This window comes from Gorilla gorilla, chromosome 5, assembly GCF_029281585.2.
Source record: "Gorilla gorilla gorilla isolate KB3781 chromosome 5, NHGRI_mGorGor1-v2.1_pri, whole genome shotgun sequence".
Taxonomy (NCBI): Eukaryota; Metazoa; Chordata; class Mammalia; order Primates; family Hominidae; genus Gorilla; species Gorilla gorilla.
The window spans coordinates 41,883,173-41,902,682 of NC_073229.2; the positions used below are offsets into that span (position 1 = coordinate 41,883,173).

General features: G+C 37.6%; 1 protein-coding gene and 1 non-coding gene across 3 annotated transcripts in view; one reads left to right on the top strand and one right to left on the bottom strand.

The window, feature by feature from the left end:
- Window positions 1–627: 627 nt before the first annotated feature.
- LOC115935148 (small nucleolar RNA SNORD46) lies at window positions 628–730 on the top strand. Its single transcript, XR_004070848.2, has one exon. It is a non-coding gene; the product is annotated as a small nucleolar RNA SNORD46 (small nucleolar RNA).
- Window positions 731–8,639: 7,909 nt separating this feature from the next.
- Window positions 8,640–19,510, bottom strand: part of DCDC2 (doublecortin domain containing 2) — a 181,546-nt gene continuing 170,675 nt past the window's right edge. For both annotated transcript variants that reach the window (XM_055390582.1, XM_019028781.3), the window contains 2 exons: window positions 12,697–12,999; window positions 8,640–9,188 (listed from right to left, as the gene is read on the bottom strand). In XM_055390582.1, coding sequence (XP_055246557.1) covers window positions 9,084–9,188; window positions 12,697–12,999 — 408 coding nt within the window. In that variant the 3' untranslated portion in view covers window positions 8,640–9,083. The remainder of the gene's footprint in view (window positions 9,189–12,696; window positions 13,000–19,510) is intronic.

Consider the following 19,510-nt stretch of genomic DNA (forward strand, 5'->3'; position numbering starts at 1 on the left):
TACACTCCAAACTCCACAGGCATTGCACTAGCTAGTGCATCCCTTTCAACCTATATACTGTCCCAGTTTGCCACAGATGAAAATCCTCGCAATCACACTACTACAACCTGCCAGAGACTATCAAAACTCGATTTACCTCCAGTGATGAGATATCCATTGCTGTCAGGCCAGCAAGTTATCCATTCCCAGAATTCCATCCTGAAAATCTATTTCCAAAGCCTAAGCTATTCTGATACCCTGTCTTAGGTTGGGCCCCCTAGATGCAGAACCTGAGATGGGGATTCTTCTATGATTTATTGAAGGATGGTTCATAAGAGGAGTGGGAGAAGCAGGACAGGGTCGAGGGGAAAGTAAAGCAAGATGTGGCCCAAGATGCAGACTGAAAGTATTGCAAGATGTAGTTGAAAAGTACCAGCAGCCTGATCCCACCTTGAGGCAAAGGGATGCAGAGTGTGCAACTCTGATGCACACACTGCATCAGAGTTAGTCCCACCTTGAGGCAAAAGGATGACATCTTTCCTTTTAGGTCTGTTGTTGACTGCAAGCTATTAATGCAAGAAGGGAACCTCCTGGCCAAGGCAGCTTCTGTTTGACTGCGGGCAATTCTCTGAAGCAAGTAAACAGTCACTCGAGGGTGATGAAAAAGCATCCCTAGGTGTGGTTGTGGCCATCTTGGTCAGCTATGTGCCACCTGCCAGTGCAAGGACTTGTCATAGTTATAGTGACCGTGCTGAAGTTAAAGAACACCCATAGCATTTGATGGGTGGGCGCACCAGCCAAGTGAAATGGGATCTGGGTAGAGCACTCACAGCACGCATTTACCGGTGAGTCAACGAACAAACAGAAAATTACAAAACCTATTTAAAGCCAAATGACCATAAAAGAATAATTTACATCAAAATCTGAGGTTATAGCTAATATGATACACACTAGCAAATTTATAGCCTCAAAAGCATGTTAGAAATGAATAAAGCCAAAATGTAATTAGAAAGGCATTCAACTTAAGGAATTATAGAAAACACACAGAAAGCAGAAGAAATATTTGTGATAAGACCCATAAGGAAATAGAAAAAAATAAACAGTACAGAGGATCAAAAATGTATTGCTTTGAAAAACATTAAAAAAAACAAATATCTGGCAATATTGAACAAGAAATAGAAAAGCAGATGTAAACAATATTGGAAATGGAAAAAGAACATTATTACATTTAGGCAAGAGTTTTTAAAAGTTCTAAAAATACTATAAATAACTTTTGGCAAATAAATTTGAAAATATGAAAGAAATTAACAATTTTTTAAAGAAATATAGATTGCCAATTCAATAAACAGAAAACCTGAATAGACAGGTAACCAGAAAAGAAATTCAATTTTAAAAAAGAAAAACCACTTTAATCATACACACACACACACACACACACACACAATACCAAGCTGAGGCAGTTTTATAAGTAATGAAACACTCAAGAAAGAGATGACTCAAACCTACGAATGTTTTAGTGAGTAGGAAAGAATGGAAAGCCCTCTTCCTTATTTTATGAAGCTAACTCAACCTTACTACTATAACCAGAAAAGAGGATGTATGAAAACAATCAAAATAGATCAATTCTATTTACAAACAGGTATAAAAATTCTAAATATTAGCAAATCAAATCCAGAAACATGTAAAAATTATATATATAACCAATTATTGTCTTAAGAATGTGAGAACAGTTTAACATTAGAGAAAAAAGTAATGTAATTTACAACATTTAAAAAACTAAAGGAGAAACATAAGAATCCTAATGGATACAGTTTTATAAAATTCATAGTTCATAAACTCCTTCAGAGTTTTCAAATAAAATAACTCTTAGAAAACTAGGAGTAAATTGATATAAGGCATCTACCAGAAACATAAGCAAACATCACACTTAATATTAAATACTAGAAGCATTCCCTTAATGTTAGGACAAAAATATCTGCCATTGCTGCTTCCATCCAATATGTGCTAGTGGTTATAGCTTGTTCAATAGGAAAAAAAGTAGTTATTTTAAGGATTGAAACAGGAAAAAACAAATGTTACTTTTGCAGATAATATTACAGTCTTCATTAAAGTCCTACAGAAACTACAAACCACGTCTAAGAAGTTCAGGGCCGGGCATGGTGGCTCATGCCTGTAATCCCAGCACTTGGTGAGGCTGAGGCGGGCAGATCACAAGGTCAAGAGATCGAGACGATCCTGGCTAACATGGTGTAACCCCGTCTCTACTAAAAATACAAAAATTAGCCAGGCATGGTGGCAGGCGCCTGTAGTCCCAGCTACTCAGGAGGCTGAGGCAGGAGAATTGCTTGAACCTGGGAAGCGGAGGTGGCAGTGAGCCGAGATTGCACCACTGCACTCCACCCTGGTGACAAAGCAAGACTCCAGTACAAAAAAAAAAAAAAAGTTCAGTAAGGTACTGAATACAAGATTCACTTATAGAAATCAACAACATGTTGAACAGAAATTTTCAAGAGACAAGAACATTTGAGTTGGAAGTAACTACGGGATATACAACTGAGTGCTGTATACATGGATCTGCAGCTCCCAGGGAGAAGCCCGACCTGGAGATGCAGACTTGGAAGTCGAAAGCACATAGGTAGCTGTTAAGATCATGATTGTGAATGAGATTGCTCAGGGAGATCTTAGGGATTGAAAGAATTAAGAGAAGCCACTAAATTAGCAGCCAGAAATTAAAAGAGAACTAAGACAATCCTAATAGTTATCTGTAGCCAAAAAGAATATAGTGTAACAAATGGGAGTTGCTTCATCTAGTTTTGAACTTAATGTATATTTGTCTTTGCATTTTTAAAATGATTCTGCTACTACTAAAGCAATGAATTTGTTAAACCAACCAAAAGTGAAATAAGTGTAGGATATCCTATATCATCTCTCTTTTTAATGAAGGATTGAATTTGATTATGAGGGCATTTGAGAATCCTATACAAGGATTTAATAGACTAGAGTCCCACTAGGGGGAGAAAAAACACTTGGAGACCTGCAGGAAAGCTGTTTATTTTCATAAATAAGTATTTTACAACAAAATGCATGCTAGCAATTTTGCAATACCTTGTAGAAATTACATTGTTGGTGGTAGAAAGTTTCTAATGTCAATTAACCATGTAGTCTAAAGAGATTTGACTCTGGCAATTTAGATGCCTCATTTGTTGTGGAGGCTTTTTTTTTTTTTTTAACTCATACGGAATAACAAAGATAAACTGATCATGTGCACAAGAAATATATTAATGTACTCTTAGTCATGGGATTCAATCACACATTTGTTATTATATATCAATAAATCAAAATGCTTGTGCTTAACTGTTTTGGTTTCTCAAACGTACATAGAGAAAATAGCAAAACTATTTAATTAAAAAATAGAATGAAAGCAGTGAATATCCACAAACTAAAGCAGGATGTTTTTGGAAAATTGTAAATTGATTCCTATAGACATATGTACACAAAATGCATGTAATATGTGTAATCTATTCTGTTTTAAAATATACCTTTATAATAAAAACTCTGGACCTATGTTTCTGTAAAATTATTTCATAAAAGAAATAATGGTGACTTTTGAATATACCTAAAATTTTTATCAAATAAACATCATGCATGTGAAACTGTAAAAAAATTTCTTTACATAATGAAGCTGAATATCCATGCCAAACAGAAACAGATGGATCTTTTAATGTGCTGAATTTCTACATGATTTTAAGTCAAAAATGTTTCTAGTGTTTGTGAAAAAAATGCCATAAAAAGGATTAATACATGAAATATTAGCAACACAACATCCTAAACAAGCAATAAACTGTCTAAACACATTTTGATTATATAAAACGTAGGTCTACCTGCTCAAAAGATAGAGTGAACTTCAGCATTTTAGAGCGTGCACTGATACAGAAAAACCTAAATGCTCATAATTTGATCAAAATACAAATAATTTTCCTTAAAGAGACATTCTAAACATTATAAATTATATAAAAACAATGAGCTCAATTTTTTTTGTTTTTGTTTTTTGAGTCTTGATCAGTCGCCCAGGCTGGAGTGCAGTGGCACGATCTCGGCTCACAGCAAGCTCCGCCTCCTGGCTTCACGCCATTCTCCTGCCTCTCAGCCTCCTGAGTAGCTGGGACTACAGGCACCCGCCACCACACCTGGCTAATTTTTTTGTATTTGTAGTAGAGTCGGGGTTTCACCATGTTAGCCAGGATGGTCTTGATCTCCTGACCTCGTGATCCACCCGCCTCAGCCTCCCAAAGTGCTGGGATTACAGATGTAATCCCAGAACCACCGTGCTGGCCTTCAATTTAATCTTTACTTACATCAACAATCACCCATTATCATTGTACCCATTAAAGATTTAAGGCACAAGAAAAAACACTGAAGCAAAAGACAAAACAGGCTTTCTCGACAATTCTCCTAAGAATGACTACAATCATTCCCTCTTTCCATATGTCATTGCATTCGTGACAATAAATGAAACAAACTATATCGTTCAAGCTGATGAAACTACAGAGAATTCATTTGGTCCCATTCTTAGAGTAAAGCTGAAGTCGTTGTTGGCGTTAAGTCAATGGAGCTCCACTGGTTAAACCTCCTGATTTTATAAATGCCTTATGGTAATCCAGGCATTTCTAAAAACTTTCCTAACTCCCCATCTCCTACAGGATGTTATGCCTCTTCAAAAAACAGTGTCTTTTTCCTTATCAACATAAGGGAACACTGTTGTATTCCCCATTCATGTCACTCAAACTTCACGGGAGGAAATATACAAATTTCATGTAGGGAGAACAAAAATCAGTCCCATCTAAATGTCCCGATATGTTTTAAAGAGGAAAAATCTTGTGGTATTTACAAAAATGATATTTAATGACAAAGAACTGTATGTGTTCATCATCTTAGAGTAACAGACTAACCTTTTAAAAATGGTTTCATTCCTGAAGAATGCCAAAATGCTTCTGCACTGAACCTGAACATTATATAAACTAATGGACCAATAAGTCGGTCTTTCATTCTATTTGTGATACCCCGGCTAACTGGTATGAAAAAGAGTCCTGACACATCTATGTAAATCACACATGCACACACATGGTCACAAACAGTAATAACAGAATCTGTATTGGTATAAAAGAATCTACACCTGAAATGTATTGTGCTTAAGGTTGATGGAAAAGAACCATGCTCTGTAGTTACTTCAGGAAAACAAGATATATATGTCTTGGTTTCTGTTTTGATTTATGTGATATATCACATTTTAAAAACCGGATTTGTTTCAACACCTCCCTAGAATACATTTTTCATTGACATGCTGGTTTCTTATTTGGAGAAGAATTTTAAATCTCTTAAAGTCTTAGGAAATCAAGATTTAAAGCACCATAATATATATCATTTCTTAGCATTTCCTCTCACATTTTAACTCATTGCTTCTCTCAACTTCACCCAAAAGAGCCTTGTTTTATTAATAACACTGTGCCTCAGGAGGCCTTTTTAATGTTTTAAAGTGTGTGAGTGCATCTGTATAAGTATTTGATACATATCTATGTCTACATGCTATATTTCTGTTCACATTGGCCACAGTTTCCATGTGACGCTTTCTGTTGATCAATTAATCTACTTTTTAAACTTTGCTTTTGCAAAGTTTGTTGAACAAAAAATGAAAGAAAGCTTCCTGTTGTCTTGCGGCCACTAATTTAAATGCACAGATTTTTTTCTAGGTGAATGAACTTTATCCTTTGTGTATAAGGTAGGTCATTCAATGACAATGTTTAGGATGTTACTTTATGAGCTATTAGTTGGAAGAGTTGGCGGGAATAATACCATATTAATATGGGTTCACAACTGTGAGCCTAGAGATATCTCACTCTGAACCACGTACATATGGGATAGTTCTGTCTTCACACACCACATAGCAAGAATTCACACCTTTACAATAAAACAGGAGGCATGACAGCATCACACTTTTCCTATGAGTGTGGCAACCTAACATTCCCCCAAAAACATATAGGAAAAATGTCTTTAAAAAATAAAGTCATCCTAAGGTCATAGAGAAGAATAAGAAGTAAAAAGTTATTTTGTGGTCATAGTATCGTATTTTATAAGTCAATGGGCACTCAGTAGCTGTTTTAACAGAAGTTAACCCAGGTAAAACACCCTTAGCCTCAAAATGACTTTTGTCAAAATCTTCTTTATTTGCTCTGTAAAACTCTTAATGCCCCAATTTTACTAACAAACCATTTGTTTACAAGTGTCTTAAAATCCAGATAAGTTTAACAAAGTAGTTTCATAAAATTAAAACTATAAAAACTATGTATATAGCATCACAAAGAATTAACATATTAAAGCATTATATTGGTTATCACATAAAAGCATCATAAGTTTTTCGTAGCACTCTCTCTAGAAAACAGTACATGAAGCCTAACCAAGATCTCGTCTGTCCACTCACATAAATGGTCCCAGGTCTGTCAATGAGTTTCATTTAATTTGGAGAGCCAGTCTGCCACGGAGACCACCATTCTCCACAGAGAAAACTGCCACATTTGTGAGGTGAATGAACTTTCAGCATTTATGTTAAAGTCATCTCTGAAGTGACATCCACAATTTTAATTCCAAGTGAATGGTTTTTTCCTTGGCTAGGCACCTTTTTTTAGTAACATGTTTGCAAAGTGTCTTAAAGTGATAAGTCGTTATTCATCCCCTCAAAGTAGGTCACAATTGTATCTTGTCAACAAGTGGTAAAATATGCACACACAAGGGATGAGTATGTCCCCATTTTTAAGTTTTTTTGGTACAGTTATTGTGGCCTATTACCCCCTTGAAGTATATTTAAAATACCAAACGTTATTATTCACGTAAAATATCAATGTTGTGCTTCATTAAAATGACGCTTAAGGTGTTTCCTGAAACCTAAGTTTCATAATATAATGAATAAAAGGACAGGAAAAAAAGAAATATTTTTATTAGAGGAGGAAAAGAGAAAGAGAAACTCTCTATTGAAGAAAGAAAAGAGAATCACCTTGATAATTAGTTATAATTTCTTACATTTAATCAGTTATTTTTATAAACTATTTGAAATCATTAACTCCAGACCCAGTAATAGTGCACAAATTTAATATTAAAAGACCAACTGGGGCCGGGTGCTGTGGCTCACACCTGTAATCCCAGCATTTTGGGATGCCAAGGCGGGCGGATCACCTGAGGTCAGGAGTTTGAGACCAGCCTGGCCAACATGGTGAAACACCTGTTTCTACAAAAAATACAAAAATTAGCCAGGCGTGGTGGCAGATGCCTGAAATCCCAGCTACTCGGGAGGCTCAGGTGCTTGAACCCAGGAGGCAGAGGTTGCAGTAAGCCAAGATCATGCCACTGCACCCAGCCTGGGCGACAAGAGCAAGACTTCATCTCAAAAAAAAAAAAAATAATAATAATAATAATAATAAAGATCAATTGGTCTATTTGCCTAGCAACCCAAGATTGTTGCTTATAGCCCACAGTGCTTTATATCATCCCATTTGAAAAAGTAACGCTAGTAGAAAGCACAATTTAGATTTTACACCAGAAACATAGTACCCTGTTTCTAATTCATGCTCCCAGATCACTATATCCTTGTGTCATTATCTCTTCCAAATACTGTTACATTATCTCTCTGTTTACACTTCTGATCTGTGGAAAATACCAAAATCATATTAAGAAAAAACACATCTATTTTCTATAGTATTATTAAGTGCTTTATATAACTGCCAACTCTTTATTCCAAATGAAACCTGGAAGAGAAAAAATGTTTTAAACTTGTAATTGTGAATTTTAGAAAAGCATTAGAAGTTAAAATTTCAGGCTTACAACTTCCACATAATTAAAAATATATCCTTTAAGAAAAATATATTATTTCTATATTTATGGAAGAACATCTCTTAAGAATTCAAAAAAAGGATGAAATTATGTTTTAATTACGTTTTTATGTTTTCCCCATACGTACCTCACAAGGCAACTATAAATCAATTTAATCAGTCCACGAAGTTGTGATTCAGGAATTGGTTTCATTATAATAACTTCTAAAGTTTTACAATTTCTATCAGATGCCTTCTAATTATAAAGAAATCTGCTTGAAATTCTAAATATATCATGCTAGGAAAAATAAATATTTGCTGATATCCCTAGGGCAAAAAGATAGTAAAACAGTCCTAATAGAAATAAGGCAAAAAACAAGTTAAATTGAGCAGTCACAAACTCTTCATATAGTCTACTTTTTTCTTCCTAATACACTGTTTTATTTTTGTTAAAAACTATTTGAAAATAATTTAATCTTTGGAATAGCCAATATCAGGTTCTCTAATAACATAAGGGAGAAGAGAGAGATATTATTGGTAAAGATAGACTGGATCAGTGAAAATCCACAGCCATTGGAGCCACAAGCATGCAAGCCTGAAAGCATTTAAGTGAGGGCATGGCGACACTAGTCACTAACACTCTGAACCAACACTTCCTCCCACCAAAATGAACGCCTCGCTCTGTCTTTGTAGTTCAAAGGTGGATTTTGGCTAAGGAGGAAGAAAGAAAGGCATGTTAACAAGTCATGGACATATTTTGATCTACTGCCATCTCCAAATTATGTCTGAAAGTAAATCACAATCTGTTCATTCAAGAGTTTATTGCTTTAAGAAAATAGTACATGCTTTCCTATTACCAGTTCTTTAAAATTCTACGCCTTCCTAGGAAAAATTCTTTAGAATAAACTGCCTTCTAAACTTATAATAAAGCGTACAATAAGAGTGATCCTATTTTTCATCCTTGACAAATACAAGTGGCAATTGTCTTCCAGTGCAAATTCTCCTCTGTCCGTCTTATTTAATATTTCTATATGACTTTTTAAAACACATGCAATAAAAGTAAGTAATTATCCTTTAGTAGCCATTTAAAGTTATCTTGTCTTTCCACTAGGCTTCTAATGTTAAAATTCAGTAGGTAGCATTTGACCATAGTGTCACATTATATTCAGCAATAACTACGTGCTTATCTTTCAAGTATTATAACCCTTCATTTTTCTTGCGATCCATATACTCTCTTTTAAAAATCTTCTAAGCCACAGCAGCATAGTCCTTGTTTTGTTGGTTGTTTTCATTTTCTTCTGGACTAGTAATTTTTACTTCTGGCCTTGGTGGTCTTTGAGGGTCTACATCAGCCTAGAAGAAAATAGATCAAAACAAAGGTATTTAGCTGTTTGGTTCACAAAGGTAATGACATTTATTAAAAAAAATTACTCAAGATTCTATTTAATTATATAAATATTTAACTAAAAAGAGTTCCTGGGGTTCCCTTTGTTTTTTTGTCTATCATCACCCAGTGGACATACTGTTTTCTCAACACTTGTACAAAAGTCCTTGTGGGGTTCATAATCTACTAGTGCTTGAAAGGCACTGACTCATTTTGTATGCTGTAGGCTTTATTTTTCTCATTTTTTCTTGATTTCTCTTTGGGCTTTTCTTCAATTTAGTTATACTTTTCAGTTTAGCATTTTCAGAGACAAAGGAAGAAAAAATTCACGGACATTCTCATTTTAGTTTCCTCCTAGAATTCACAAATTCATTGTGAATATGGTACCAAGTACCATCAAGTAGCAAGTAGATAAGAAAAAGACAGAAAATCAAAATGTGGAGGCAGCATTTCTCCAACAACAACTATTGCTCCTGCCACTTGGGTTTTTCCTGTTAATAATGACATTATCTCATGTACAACTCACCTTTCCCCGACTACACTGAAAACTGAGTGGGTGAGATTAGAACTAGCAGGTTTGCAAAGTCTGCTCTATGAAATCCTAGAGGCTCCACAGCCCCCACAAGGGCACCCAGTCTGGGGGACAGAGTAGCTCCAGGTTCCCCAAAGCACACAGGCCATGACTGATGCTTTGAAGAAATTATATATATATATATATATATATAAAACTGGTGCTGTGTCTTATTTCACACTGTTCCTTTGTGAAATGTCTCAAATGGTATCTTGAATATAGTACAAGTTCAATCTCAATAAATGTCAATTGTTTCTTGTAAATTCTCTGTATTTCCTGGTGTTTTCCTACAATCATATCTCGCTTTGTACAAGAATTGTTACATGGAACAAAATGTTACACGGTGAACAGAATTTCTAGTCATTTTATTAGTAGACAGTCCTTCTGTAAAAGTTAATTATTCATTTTTAACTTAAAATTCACATAAATTTGGTTTTTCATATATTTCAGTACGCTTAAAATATACCTCTACTAATACGTTAGGGAGAACAAGATAAAATATATCATTGTTATAAGAAAGAGATGAGTCAAATAAGATTAAATCTCTTTGTGAGTGACTGCTCTGTTACTAATCCCTAATTAGGCCGGACATGGTGGCACGTGGCTGTAATCTCATCACTTTGAGAGGTCAAGGCAAGAGGATCGCTTGAGTTCAGGAGTTAAAAACCAGCCTGTGCAACACAGGGAGGGAGACTTCCTCCATATTAAAAAATATGTATATATGGCCTGGCATGGTGGCACCTGTGGTCCCAGCTATCACAGGAGGATGAAGTGGGAGGATCACTTGAGCCCGGGAGGTCAAAGCTGCAGTGAGCTGTGATCACGCCACTGAACTCCAGCCTGGGTAGCAGAGTGAGACCTTGTCTCAAAAAAAAAAAGTCCCTAATTAGATGTTGTCTCAAAAAAAAATCACAAACTAGGCACTTCCTTATTTGAATTCCCAAGAATTTAGATTCACTCTCATTACATACCACAGGCCAATGCCAAATTACATAACCTTGATCTTGACAGATGCCCAATTCCTATCAAAAGCCTATTTTTCCCCTTTAAAAAAATATTCATTTTGTCATAACTGGCAAATAAAAATTGTATGTTTATAGCGTACAAAATGATGTTTTGAAATATGTATCCATTGTGGAATGGCTTGAGTTAATTAACATACACCTTACCTCACATACTTATCTTTTGTGCTGAGAACACTTCAAATCTGCTCTGTTAGTGATTTTCAAGTATACAATACATTGTTATTATACTTTAGACACCTTACTGTACAATAGATCTCTTGAACTTATTCCTCCTTTCTCACAGAAATTTTGTATCATTTGACTAATATCTCTCCAACCCTGTACTCAGTCCCTGGTAACCACCATTCTACCTTCTACTTCTATGAGTTTAACTTTTTTTAGATTACACATATAAGTGAGATCATATGGTATGTGTCTTTCTTTGGTTGGCTAATTTCACTTAACATAATATCCTCCAGGTTTATTCATGTCATTGCAAATTACAGGATTATTTTTTAAAGTTATATTTATGGAAGATGGAAGGACAGGCAATCCATTCATTTCTGTAAAATCTATTTATGTCATATGTTGAATTAAGCTAGACCACTGGAAAAAAATCATGCTTGGATCTTACTATCTAGTCCCACACATAGAATTACACTTTGATTTCATTTTGTAAGCTTTCATCAAAAGCTACTACAACAAAGAGTTGTATGAAACCTACTATTACAGGTGCCATATAAATGGCGCTGAGGACTATGTAGAACTACATATGGGGAATTTCTTATAGAATAGGACTGTGATTATCTCACCTTGAGAAAAGATAAAAGACGTGCTGAGCATTTTCATTTAGATGTTAAGAACATTTTGAATAACTCATATAGTGGATTGCAGATAACTTCGTACTGTTACTGAAACCTGGCCACCAGAACACTTTGCATTTTGCCACCACTAAACTTGCTTTCCCTAAGCAAGATAAATCAGATGCATCAATAATAAATAATCAAGTAGACCTCAGTGATCATAGTGGGTATTAGGAATGAGTAGTCCAAGGCCCACTTCAGCAGTTACAGCCTTGAGGGAGGTGGACCTTGATCTGATGGATAGACAGGAAGGAATGGGATAAGCAGATGATGAGAATGTTATGGAGAACATCCTGCCTCTTATGCTGTGAGACTCAACTTGAGCCTGGCAACAACAGGATCATATTGTCCCGTGGAAGAATGCCAGGACTGATGAGTATCCAACTCCAGGATCAGACATGGAAGAACAGGCTAGGAAAAGAGAGATTTCACCAGATACTACTTTTTCTGTTCTCTTATTTTCACCACATATTTCTTTATCCTCTCTGTATAATAAATAGAACTGTATACTACCCAAGTGCCTAATGTGTTGAACGCTTAATTTGATTAACCTATTTAAAGTAGAAAAAAGCAAACTAACTTCAGTACTTCTAGAGATCAAAGAAATCACTGATAATAGAAAAAGTATTCCTTACTTCATGTCTAGGTCTCACTGGTCTTGATATTCTTTTTTGGTTTCTACCTTCTCGGGTCTTAATTTATTCTTACTTTTTTATATTTCTTTCTTGGATTATGTATGTTCTTAGAAGGCTCTGTACATTTTCTTGTAAAATTAGGCAGGAGGTAGATAGATGGATGGGTGAATGGCTAAATGTATGAATGGCGGAAGGGCAGACACGAACTGTCAGGTCAATGGCAGTATTGTTAAATGGTTGAAGTAACTAGTAAATAAAGGGATTAAATGGTATTGGATCTTTCCTACTCAACCACAAGTGGTTTCAATACAAGTCCTAAACACTTGATTAATTCTCTGAATGCACGCATGTACACACACACATATTCATGCATTCACATAAGCAAGCAAAAGCAATAGAAATACCTCATCTTGTCCACTGCCAGCTCCTTGAGACTTTCTTTCCTTGTCTAGGACCAGTTGAAGCTCATTATTAACCTGCTCCAGCTCCTCACCATTCTCCTCATCGGTGCCTCCATTTACACGAGCAGGGCCTGCCTGCTGCTCACTGTGATCCAGAATCTCCTCGACTTGCTCAGGGGCATCTGTAGCCTCCCTACCTCCTTCCTCTTCAAGGTCACCATTCATTCCTGAAAAGTCTTCTTTCTGTTCTGCATCCTTGTTTGCCTTCTCTCCATCTTCTTCCTCGTCTACTATTTCTGCTGGCCTCTGATGGATCAAAAGGAATAATGGATAAAAGTAAGAAGCATAACAGAACATTTCCACTGCACATCATAGTAATGTAATACTTACATTACAGTCAAGTAAAACATTCTTACATTTGCATAGTACTTTACAGTATAGAATGCGCTTACGTTTACTGAGTACCTACCACATGCCACATGTTACAAGCATTCCCTCATTTAATCCTCACAACAATCCTTTGAAATTGGTATCACTCCCATTTTGCAGATGAGAAAACTAAACAGGTAGAGCCCAAGATCCCACAGAAAGAGCCAGAGTTTGAACTAAGCCTGTGACTCCAGAACCAGTGCTCATAACCCCCATGGCAGATAGAAAGCCAAACCGCAAGGTCCTTGGCCAGTGTCTAGTGAAGCACCTGGCCCAGAGGAGGAAGTTTAAAAAAAAAAAAAAAAAGTCTTTGTGGAAAGATTGTCATCCTCAAGGCTAAGGATGAGGGCAATGGCACCAGGCTGTGAATTCATGTTTTCTGACGTGGAATGTAGACAGCTTTCCCCACAATGCCTAAGGAAGCTGACAGCTTATCTCTAAATACAATAACTGATTTTCCTGCAGATCTAAGGTCAAGAAACTATATGTCCTCTCTGTAAGAATAATAAATGCTGGGGGCCAGGCACAGTGGTCACACTTGTAATCCTAGCACTTTGGGAGGCCGAGGCGGGCAGATCATGAGGTCAGGAGATCGAGACCGTCCTGGCTAACATGGTGAAACCCCATCTCTACTAAAAATACAAAAAAATTAGCTGGGCATGGTGGTGCACACCTGTAGTCCCAGCTACTCGGGAGGCTGAGGCAGGAGAATGGCGTGAACCCAGGAGGCAGAGCTTGCAGTGAGCCGAGATCGCGCCACTGCACTCCAGCCTGGGTGACAGAGCAAGACACCATCTCAAAAAAAAAAAAAAAAAAAAAAAAGAATAAATACTAAAGTATTTCATAAACCTTAATCAAGCATTTCACTGTTCTACTGTTATTTTGATACACATAAATCTGCTTCAAGAGGGAACAGGAGGCCAGGCACGGTGGCTTATGCCTGTAATCCCAGCACTTTGGGAGGCCGAGGCGGGCAGATCACGAGGTCAGGAGATTGAGACCATCCTGGCTAACACAGTGAAACCCCATCTCTACTAAAAATACAAAAAATTAGCCAGGCGTGGTGGTGGGCGCCTGTGGTCCCAGCTACTCGGGAGGCTGAGGCAGGAGAATTGCATGAACCCGGGAGGCGGAGCTTGCAGTGAGCCCAGATAGTGCTACTGTACTCCAGCCTGGGCAACAGAGCAAGACTCCATCTCAAAAAAAAAAAAACAAAAAACAAAAAAAAACAAAGGGTTGGGGAGGGAACAGGAGGCCAGCTTTCAGAGCCAAGACTTTGGAGAAAAACCCAGGTTCAAGTCCTGACCAGGCACTTACTGGCTGTTACCTAACTTTGGTGAGTTTCAGATTCCCCATTTGTAAAATGGGAATGTAACAAAACTTCCATGAAGATTAGAGAAAAGTTATATAAAGTGTCATAGTTTCTGGCACATCACAGATCCTAAAAAACATGGAAATCCCTTCCCATTTGTTACAATACATTCTCTCCTGGAGCCACCGTATTTCTTCAATGCTATCAATAAAATAACACGGTTTTTTTTTTGTTTTGTTTTTTGTTTGAGACAGAGTCTCGCTCTGTCACCCTGGCTGGAGTGCAGTGGTGCGATCTCCGCTCACTGCAAGCCCTGCTTCCCCGGTTCACGCCATTCTCCTGCCTCAGCCTCCCGAGTAGCTGGGACTACAGGCGCCCGCCACCACGCCCGGCTAAATTTTTTGTGTGTTTTTTTGGTGGAGACAGGGTTTCACCGTGTTAGCCAGGATGGTCTCGATCTCCTGACCTTGTGATCCACCTGCCTCAGCCTCCCAAAGTGCTGGGATTACAGGCGTGAGCCACCACGCCCGGCCCAGGGTTTTTTTTAATGATAGGGTAGAATGATTTATTTGGTGTTAAGATCTCATTATTGCCTCTTTCTAGCTACCTGACATTGGACAGGTCACTTAATTCTCCTTCCCTGTAAAATGAGAGTTTGGAACCCAGGTAGCCCTGACCCCCCTTTCCAACTCTAGAAGCCCATCTCTTCTAACTGACCAAACTTTTTGTCATTACAAAAGTTAACATAATGCTTTCAGTTTTGGAAGTAAGGAAGGAAGTGAAGGGGAGTAGACTAAAAGTTCAGAATAAAATTCCACACATTATTTTGAAGAAGAAAGAGTTGGAACTAGTAATCATTCTTATCTTCTGTCAAAAATAAAGTCTCAGATTTAATTACGATACCAAATGTATATTTTTTAAATGAAGGAAAAAACTAGTTGTTCTTAGATATTGAAAAAACCACAATGTTTGTCATTATGCAGATTAAAAGACACCGTGAGCCTAGGCTGTTCAAATTTTATTCGGATGCTTAACGTCAAATAGTGGAGAGTCCTAACTATCCCTCAGCATGTCGTCAGAGTGGGTCCCTCACAAAGGCAGAATGATGGACAGAAACTCAGGTCCAGAGGGGGATGGATCTGCCAGCCGGTGCTAAAAGGCAAAAGATTTATGAACATAACTCACAGTGCTTGGTAAGAAGTTTCTGGTGTTTAATGTATGTGACCTAAATGACTGAAAGTGAGAAAAGTCTCCAATCTCTAACAAAGAGAATAACATTTCCAATCTGCCCCACCAGACGCATCTCACCCTCTCCTCAAAGAGAACAAGCTAAGCAAGGCACTGAGATACAGACACTTGAGGTGATAAGGAGAGGAGGGCTTGGCAAGGGAAAGATGGGTGTTGTCATTATAAAAACAGAACGGAGGAGAATACATCACACATGAAAATGAGTTGCATTTCTATACACTAACAATGAACAATCTGGAAGGAGATTACAGAAACAATTTCATTTACAAAAGCATCAAAAGGAATAAAATACTTAGGAATTAGCCAGTGAAGTGAAAGACTTGTGCAATGAAAAATACAAAACATTGCCAAAAGAAAATTTAAAAGACATAAATGGAAATATGTCCCATGTTAATGTATTAGAATAGTTAATATCATTAAGAGGTCAATATTGTCCAAAGTGATCTACAGATTCAATGCAACCCCTGTCGTTTTTTACAGAAATAGAAAAACCCATCCTATAAGTCATATGGAATCTCAAGGAACCCTGAGTGGCCAAAACAACTTTGAAAAAGGACAAAGTTGGAGAATTCCCACTTCTTTATTTCAAAGCTTACTGCAAAGCTACAATAACCAAAACCAGAGTGGTCCTGGAATTAAGACAGATATATAGACCAATGGAATAGAACAGAGAGTCCAGAAATAAACCTTCACATATACGGTCAAATGGTTCTGATAAGGGTGCCAACACCATTCAGTAGGGAAAGGACAGTCTTTCAACAAATTGTGCTGGGAAAACTGGATATCTACATGCAAAAGAATGAAGTTGTATCCTTACCTAACATATGTACAAAAAATAGCTTCAAATGAATCAAAGACCTAAATGTAAAACATAAAACTATAAAACTCTTAGAGGAAAACATAGGGCAAAAGCTTTTCATCATTGGACTTGGTGGTGATTTCTTACATATGACACTAAAGACACAGGCAACAAAAAAATACATAAAAGGGACTTCATAAAAATTTTAAAATTTTGTACATCAAAAGACAATACCAACAGAGTAAAAAGGCAACCCATAGAATGGGAGGAAATATTTGCAAATCATTTATCTGATAAAGGCTTGATATCTAGAATATATAGAGAACACCTAAGACTCAACAACAACAAAAAGTCTCATTCAAAAATGTGCAAAGTACTTGAATAGACATTTCTCCAAAGAAGATATACAAATGGCCAATAATCACATGAAAAGATCGTCAACTTACTAATAATTAGGGAAATACAAATTAAAACTGCAATAAGATACTACCTAACACCCATTATGATGACAAGGAAAAAAAAAAAAAAAAACAGAAGAAAACAAGCGTTGACAAGGATGTGGAGAAACTGGAACTCCTAGGCATTTTTGGTGGGGATGCAAAATGCTACAGCCACCTGAAAAACAGTATGGTCATTCCTCAAAAAGTTCAAAATAGAATTACCATATGATCTGGCAACTCCACCTCTGGGTAAATACCCAAAAGAACTGAAAGCAGGGACTTGAAGAGATATTTGTACACCCAAGTTTATAGGAGAATTATTCACAATAGCTTAAAATGTGGAAGCAACCCAAGTGTTCATCAAAAGATGAGTGGATAATCAAAATGTAGTATATCCATACAATGGAGTATTATTCAGCCTTACAAAGAAAGAAAATTCTGATGCAAAATGCATGAAACAGAGATATTATGCTAAGTGAAATAAGCCAGTCACACAAAAAGACAAATACTGTATGATTCTACATGTGAGGTACGTAGAATAGTCAGAATCATAGAGCAGAGAGTAGAATGGTGGTTGCCAGGTTGAGGGAGGGAGAAATGGGGAGTTCTTGTTTAATGGGTATGGAGTTTCAGTTTTGCAAGACGAAAAGAGGCTTGGACCTGGTTGGTGGTGGTGGTTACACAACATTATGAATGTGTTTCATACCACTGAACCGTATGTACACTTAAAACTTGTTAAGATGGTAAATATGCCATTATGAGTACATTACCACAAAAAGAAATAAAATGGAGCAGAGGAAATGTACTGAGCCAAAGATTACATTCTGCATCGCCGAAGAGCAAGGATTTCTAGGGAGTTCAGGAAAGGAGCCCATACCAGGAAGTCGAGAGTTTTCCTTTACCAAGACACTAAGGCAGAGAGGGGACTTCCAAGGGGGAAGAAGGTATAATAAACCAGCTCAGAGAAAACACGATGGATGGTTCCCCTCGAACAAGTCAGAAGAAGCCAGGAAAAGCCCTGTGGACCCTTCCTTGGCCCAGAGACAAGTTTCCTTTCATGGACTCTGCAGAATAACATACATGGTCATTGTGGGACCCTGAGAGACACATAAGGGACTCTCACGCCTTATGACTTCAGTGATTGGGCCAAGGGCACCCATCTGTGTTAAGCAGTACTGAGAGTTCCCGGCATTCGGAGATAAATACCACTGTCTCCGAGATCAAAGAGCGCACAGCACAATGGGCAGGAAAGATGCGGAAACAAATCACATTACAATGTGGAATGAGGGGAGAAGCAGTTAAGGGCATGTGTCGGAAAAGGAGTGGGTTGTTTGGCCATAGAGACTTCTTTTTTTGTTTTGTTTTGTTTTGTTTTTTTTATTATACTTTAAGTTTTAGGGTACATGTGCACATTGTGCAGGTTAGTTACATATGTATACATGTGCCATGCTGGTGCGCTGCACCCACTAACTCGTCATCTAGCATTAGGTATACCTCCCAATGCTATCCCTCCCCCCTCCCCCCACCCCACAACAGTCCCCAGAGTGTGATATTCCCCTTCCTGTGTCCATGTGATCTCATTGTTCAATTCCCACCTATGAGTGAGAATATGCGGTGTTTGGTTTTTTGTTCTTGCGATAGTTTACTGAGAATGATGGTTTCCAATTTCATCCATGTCCCTACAAAGGACATGAACTCATCATTTTTTATGGCTGCATAGTATTCCATAGAGACTTCTACAACTCTGTGTCTACAGTGTTTGCAGGTAGTGACAGGTGAGAAAGGCGGGGCAAATGCAAGTGCAAAGGCTGAGCACCGCTCTGTGTCAAACATCACACGCAGCATTTCATGCAACTCTCACAATAGCCCTATGAGTTGTTTCTTATACCCGTTAGACAAAGAGAGTAAATGAGAAATTGCATCACACTTCCCACATCACAGGGCAAGTGACCAAGTAGGGCTAGGGTGTAAACCAAAGGCAGTCTTGTCCCAAAGTCCTAGTATCTTTCCTTAAATTAATAACCAAACAAGTCGCTACAATAAGGACACTCACGTGTACTTTCAATGGCCAGAACATATGAGATCTGCAGTAGGCAACATTACTTTTACTGTTTAAAGAATTACTGACCTGAGGCTGGGCATGGTGGCTCACGCTTGTAATCCTAGCACTTTGGAGGCTGAGGCAGGAGGATTGCCTGAGCTTGGGAGTTCAAGACCACCCTGGGGACAACATGATGAAACCCCGTCTCTACTAAAATACAAAAAATTAGCCGGGCTTGGTGGTGCATGTCTGTAATCCCAGCCACTCAGGAGGCTGAGGCTGAATTGCTTGAACCCAGGAGATGGAGGTTGCAGTGAGCCGAGATTGCACCACTGCACTCCAGCCTGGGCCACAGAGAGAGACTCTGTCTCAAAAAATAAAAATAAAAATAAAAAAGAATTACTGACCTGAAAACAAAATATTTTGGGAATTTCTATCACTGACTTTTGGTGTGATCTAGGAAGGAAACATTATTATAAGAATTGTCTAGCAGAGTACCTGAAGCAGTATATAACAAAACTCCCGAAATACTGCAGTACTAATGGCCA